We start from the raw sequence: 6,805 nt of genomic DNA, 5'->3' as shown, positions 1-6,805 counted from the left end.
CCCCATACACACACACTTATTCAGAGTATTTTTGAGTTTACTGAAGAAAATCTTCCACTAAATATCAATCAGTGTTTGTGTTTATCAACAGCTATTATAGATTGCTGCCTGAGCACCCATCACAAACAAGCATCTGCTTCATTTGCCCATCTACTTCCCTAGTGAAAGTCTACAGAATAAACCATTGTAACAGAAAACAGGAGAAAGTGCCAAGCTAGTTCTGAATTTACTCAGTATACAGTGACACAAGGAAGCAGGAAGTTAAAAACAAGTTACCGTAAGTTGAATGTGAAATTCCTCTTTCTGATAGCATACATGGAAAAGGTTACAAATTCGATCAATTTACTTTGAATAGTAGCAAATATGACCAATATCACAGAAATTTCACATTCTGCTGAGCCTTCCTGATTGGAGTTTCTTATTTATAGAATGCTTGATTAAATAGCAAAAGCACGGATTTGTCTTTTACTTCTACGCAGGGAGCTCTTTCAGGGTCAGCATTCTGTTCGTCAGAAGAGCTATTCGCTCACCAAGCCTTTTCAATAGCTACATTCTTTAAGCTCCCTTCCTATCTTCTTGAGTTTCCGAGGAGAGCGCTTCCCAGAAAGATCTCAAAGAAACTCACTTTCGGTTGCTCTTTTAACAGCTGCGCCCACTCCAGATGGTTTTCCACCCTACCAGTTAGTGATTACAACAGATTGGCTGTCAGTGCGTCCAAGGCACTTGCTTTAACTATTTTGCATTTAAAGGTGGGTCATTGAATTAGCTTTTGAGATTAGAATCAGAGCGCTTATGGAACTCAGCGCTTTTGTGGATCTCTTTTGAAATCCTTCAGAAGCAAATGTTTTTATTTGGATTAGATGGATTTCGTAGATTGTTTTCGGTAAATCGAAACGAAAACACCTACTTTACAGCTCAAACCTTCGTTATTCTTTCAGCATTCAGTGCTATTTAAGACCATTCGCCTGGGCTTTCCCTCCCACTGCCCCCGCGAACTCTTTTTGATTAGCTAGCGTCCCCACTTTGGAAGACAGAAAGTAAATCTTAAATACGGAGGTGAAACATTTCTAATCAGTAATCACAGTGTTCACGTGTTGAAATGGGTTGTAAATTAAGCTCATCGACCTCTGAGTATGTTAGGGTTTTATTTAAAACGCTCAAGTTGTCTGCTGTGAGTGGGGCAGTTGAATGGCATCTTGAAATGCTGGATGAACAAGTTATAGATTGGCACAAGTGGCAGTCATTAAAAAGAAATAGAATAATTAAGTGTATGAGAAAGAGAAAGCAAAATCTAGAAAAAGTGAGAGGGGAAAACATCTCCACATTCTTGAGAAGATGACAAGATGTGTATGACCATTCTAGTTGTGGCATTGTGGCACTGCATTAAACACTAACAAAAAGAGTATGACAAGGACCAAAATCCTAAAAACTTTACCTGAGCACAAAAGATCATAGAGGTATGACCAACTTTCACTATTTCCTCTAAGGAACAGAGCAGCGTATCACAGTAGGCTAACTTCTAAGTATTTGTTGTTAAAATAAACATAGCTTTGAAAAGCAAGTTAGAAAATAAGAAAATATAATATACTTTCCTGCCTGAGTCTGATGGTGGTATACAGTACAATGCCTTCATAATTTCCAGTAAAATTTCAACAATGTCCATGAAATGGAAATATTTAATATGCTCTTCACTAACCAAAGACATAAAAATTCAGGAAACTCTGGAGAATAGCAGTAAATACAGAGATAAATAGAAGACATTTTTTAAAGCTATATTATAAGGATATATGCTTGAATGGAATGGATTATGAAAACTGCCTATGTCATGGAAGTACCGATGTCCTTATGCAGCATCAATAAATGGCTGGTATAAGAGGGATCTTTCCTCGGGTAAGCTTCTTGAAAGCATGATGTACAAGGCTACAGAAACCGGTTCTGACTGCTTAATGTGTCTTAACACCATCAGTCAAAGACCAGTGAACAATAAATATTTACTGGCTGCAATCTGCTCTTTGCATTGTGTTTAGTTTATGTTTTAACAACTCCAAGTTCCTCCATGAGTCTGTTTTTTTTTTTTTTTTTGCCTCACCTACCATTTCTTTGTACTTTTGAGCCTGCTCTTGAAGTTCTTTGAGGGATTTATGACTCTTTGTTTAACGTCATCATTAGCAGAGATCCAAATCATCAGAACTAATTAAATAAAACCTTTGCATCTTAAATGTAGGATAAACACAAACTAGATATATAAAATCTAAGTTTTAAGGTTACTGTTAGCATTTCCAGGTTTATCAGTGGGAAATCCTTAGGGCAGCAATCCTAATCCAGTGAGAGATGTTCCTGCCTATAGCAAGAGGGTTGGAACTAGGTCCCTTCCAGTCCAAACCATTCTGTGAATCTATGATGATGATGATCCTCCAACTGGTGCTATCAGAAAAGTAAACTGACTCAGGCTGAAAGCAAGGGATACAATAGTGTTTCTGTATATTATGACATTATTGTGGATAATAATGTGGATAATAAATAATAAAGAGTAGTTACCTATTTCCTTCTCTGTCTTCTTTTCCTCAGAGTGAGTTATGTGTTGAGTCAGAGATAAACAGCATAAATATAAACATTTACTCCTTCCGGTGTCCCAAATGAGGAGGAAAAAAACACCAACAAGAACAAAAAACCCCAAACCACTAGAAAACCTGACTCAAGGCCCAGGATTCACTAATGGATGGTCTCAATAGCTCGGCACTTGGATTATGTAAATCAGAGATCTCCAGGCTCTTGCAAAGTTCTGCTGTGATGAGTATGGGAGGCACCTGGATTACTTGTGCATTGCTCTGATGGGGTAGCTGCACAAAGCAAGAGATTTACCAAAGTCACTCTTCTATATTCCACAAAGACTGCTGAGGAATGTAGTGATAAGGGGAAGTAATCGGGAAGATTAAGAGCACTTGGCACTGAGCTTCTGCACCTATGGAGATACTCCTCCATAGGTTTGTTAGCACAGATTTTGGAAGCTGGTTCAGGCCCCTGTTTTTTTGTGAAAATGAAGCCAGAATTATGCTCTCTCTTACCTCAACCATTTAAACTGAGAGACACTCAAGTTCACATTGCTCATCTACCTGCTCTGAAGCAGAGATGCTATGAGAGCACTGTAATTAGCCAGGAGAATGCCCTGACTGCCAGGCTATCATGTTTTAAGAGTTATCACTCTCCTCTTACAGGAGAGAGACAGCAGCCCCACTTACTGTGAATTATTAACTACTGATGGGAGTAGGGACTTGCCCCTAGCTCCCTTACATTCCAGATATTCCTCAACTGGCACATTATCAAATCAACCTCTTGTGTGTGTGCATCACATAGCCCAGTGAATATTTATTAGTATAAAATGCTTGTATGTCACTGGTGCTACATCATATTTAGCATCTGCAAATATTCTTCTGTATTGGATGGTGCTGGCTGATATTAATGCCCACAGCATGCTGCCCTTCTTATTAGCTGGGCTCTGCGACAGTGCAAGGATTGGAAGCTTCAGGGAAAGAGCAAGGAGTATTTTGTCATTGGAGCACTCTTAAGAGACACAACTTTTTCCTTGTCTGTTCTACTCCCAGAAACAAAGGACAGTGAATTGGCCTGGCTGTGGATTCACAAGTTTCTGTTTGTTCCCACTCTGATATTCCTATGACAGTGCAAGGATGCCAAGCACTGAGAAACAATAACTAACACTAAATACTGTTATTTTGTGCTTCAGCTTCTGAAATCTACATTTTTTAAATGGCTGCTAACATTCCTTTGTCCACATGATATGCAGAACCTTCTGTGTTGACTCTTTATCTCCATTCTGCATTCTTCTCTGGAGCAAAACATACAATTACACTTATCTTACATGTGGAAGGAAGTTATGCCCTGCTCTGATTATAGGAATATTTTTTTCATGTTACTAGTGTACACTGCTTTGCTGTCTGCTCATAACACTGATCTTTTCAATACAAGTGTAGATCAGGCATCCTCAGGAAAAAAGCAGCACTAGTATAAGAGGAAAACTGGATGAGTTAGTTGTGAGACCTGTCAGCTTATCAAATTTTACCAAGTCAGAAGACTTCTCGAAGATACCAATATACCAGGTAATGGAGGGAGCAAGAGAAGTCTGTGTCAATTATAGCTCTGCCTTTTTGTATAAAGGCATATATTTTGGCAAGATATCAGTGCAAAGCATGTAGAGTGTTCAGGGACTGAAGTAAGCTTTATTCATTGTTCTAAGTTTTCCCGACAGAACAAAGGAAACCTTGCTTACCTGGAAGGTCAAATTGTGTACTCCTGAGTGATCACGATTGGTCTCCTTCAGCTCCATGTGCCTAGGATGGACACGAGAGTTTTGGATGAGTGTTGAAATCTACTTGTAGCACAGGGCAACAGCAGTCAGCATCTGGTTAATCCATCCACAAGGTCTGTGACTACCTCTTGAAGACTAATCAAATGGAGGGATTCTCAGGTTGCACTTGCTCACTTCTAGCTCCACCTTCTCTCTCCCTTGGACAGCCTCTTTTGGCTGGTGTGGGAGACTGAATTCAGTGTTTCTTGAGAAAGGAAGGAAGGATTTCTTCATGCTCTGAAAGGTAGATGTCTCTCTGGCATGTCATGTAATCACATGGTTTCTGGCTTGGGGTAGCAAATAGTGAATGGAAAATTTTCTCCACCCTGATCTTTATGACGTCAGTACAGTTTTTGTCTTGTTTCTTTTTTTTTTTTTTTTTTTAACAGCTATTTTGAATCACCATTTCTGTGAGGTTGTCATGATTCTATTTTCATAGTTATTAAATATTTCATCTACAAGAGAAACAACAACAAACAGAATCTCAAACCTTCAACAGATACATGTTACACATTTTTAATTTGCATTCCAAATCGTATGACATAGGATCATTTGGTTATCTGTCATAACATTATTCACCTTATTCACCTTTAAATAAAGAATTTCTTATTACATGTTTTCAATATCATTTCCTGTATAGGGAAGTTCTGTTCTTAGAACACTTAGATCTTTTAAATATGTTTTTATTTGCCTGTGAACTTCTCATTTACAGTTTGTTCTCTGCAAATTCACTGTAGCTCTTTTACTGACACAAATCTCTGAAAAAATTGGAATAAATATATTTTTTGACTTTAAGGAAAACAAAAATTCTCTTCCTTTAAAGTATGACAGTGTATTTGTATGTACTTGTTAGGTTCCTGAATTAATTTATTCTTGGAAATTGAAAATGCTTGAAATGCGTTTTCCCTTCTTCCTGTGAAAGACCAAAAAAATATGTCCTGTTTTAGGAATAAAAATACAATCGACTAGCATGGAAAAGCAGAACTGTATAAAAAACAAGGTGATACATCTTTCTGGGAAATAACCTAAATACGTTTTATGTATACTATAAATCATATTTGCAGTACATGGTCTTTGGATCTAACTATTGCTTAAAAAGTTGAGTAGTTTTTCCCTATTGAAACACAGGAAAACAGAATATATAATTAAGAATCTTTTGATGTCTCAGGTTTTGAAATCAGTGCTTGTGCCTGTTTGTATATGCTTTGTGAATAGAGCAATTTCTGTGACTAATTGCCTCTTTCTGTTTGCACACTATTTGGCAACCAAAATAGCTGCTAAAATTTTTAACAAATTTGATATAATGGCCCACTGATTGCTGCATACCTCAGCTGTTTCTCTCTTCCTTCCTGCCTTCTGTCCCCCTGCTAGTTTTGGAAATGCTTTTACTACCACAAGGAAGATGACAAAGGAAATGTGGCACTGAGTCATTTTCAGATCCAGACTCTTTAGTACTAAAATCTGGAGTCTAAACTCACACACTTGGAAGAAATCCCTATGGTAGTATCTAGATCAATACACAAGTGCTTTCTGCTGTTTCTCCTCTTCTAGCAACACATTAAATCATCTGCAAAACTAGTTCTTTTTCATTGAAAAAGTGTCAGGATGACAATTACTTGATCATTTCAGTGCAAAGTTTACTCCTTCAAATTATATTTTATGTTAGCAAACTTACTGGATACCGAAAGCAAAGTGTACCTTTGGACAAAGCACCATGTAGTTAAACATAAGGTATGTTGGGAAAATTTCTGCTCTAGTAGGCCTGCTCAATTTTCTTTATCACAAAAAGAGACAGAAGATTCTCTTCCTTTTTTTACTCACATAAAGGAAGAGTCCACTGGAACACAGTCCTGTGAGGTCTCAAATTATCAGACTTTGCAGATTCCCTTTGATTCTAAATGCCTGGTTGTACTGTCCCTTCCTCCTTCCCTCACTGGCTGATGTTCTCAGAGGTTACAGACTTCCTGGTCTGCCTAATGTATACATGTTCTCACTTGTATATGATCTCTTAGGTCTGTGTAGTAAATCCAAAGTTCATAAATTCAAGCTTTCCATAGCTTTTGTAACTAAAATTTATTTGGTGAGTGTACAGACTGAGAGGAAAGGAATTTACAAGCTTCTGCTCAACTTGTGAGCAAGGGCATCTCATTTGCAAGCCTCTGTGTAAATGATTTTATTTGCAAAGCATCTTAAAGCTTCTTTTATCTCAACACCTGGTGGGAGATTTACTCTTGCGGTCTATGCAAAAAGAATGTTCTATCTCTTTTCTTTTTTTTTTTTAATAGTTGTATTGTTCCACTGCTTTTTTCTTACTCTTAGTTCAATAGGCTTACATTTTCAGCACCACAAAGCTCTGCATTGTGCCCAAATTTACTGCTGAGAGCAGGACTCCCACCTCCCAGTCCTCTAGCCACAGAGTCTTCTTACTATCAAAGTAAATTT

General features: G+C 37.8%; 1 protein-coding gene across 1 annotated transcript in view; it reads right to left on the bottom strand.

The window, feature by feature from the left end:
- SLC28A3 (solute carrier family 28 member 3) overlaps positions 1 to 4,342 on the bottom strand; it is a gene marked incomplete at its 3' end in the record, with an annotated part of 38,322 nt that extends 33,980 nt beyond the window's left edge. Inside the window, exon 1 of the mRNA XM_042838526.1 lies at positions 4,286 to 4,342. Within this exon, the coding sequence (XP_042694460.1) occupies positions 4,286 to 4,342 (57 nt within the window). The remainder of the gene's footprint in view (positions 1 to 4,285) is intronic.
- Positions 4,343 to 6,805: the final 2,463 nt, after the last annotated feature.

The sequence above is a fragment of the Centrocercus urophasianus genome, unplaced genomic scaffold, assembly GCF_019232065.1.
Source record: "Centrocercus urophasianus isolate 14NV4802_14NV808 unplaced genomic scaffold, USGS_Curo_1.0 seq_823, whole genome shotgun sequence".
Classification (NCBI taxonomy): Eukaryota; Metazoa; Chordata; class Aves; order Galliformes; family Phasianidae; genus Centrocercus; species Centrocercus urophasianus.
The sequence above is the reverse complement of the archived record's forward strand: the minus strand, read 5'-3'. Positions and strand labels throughout refer to the sequence as shown.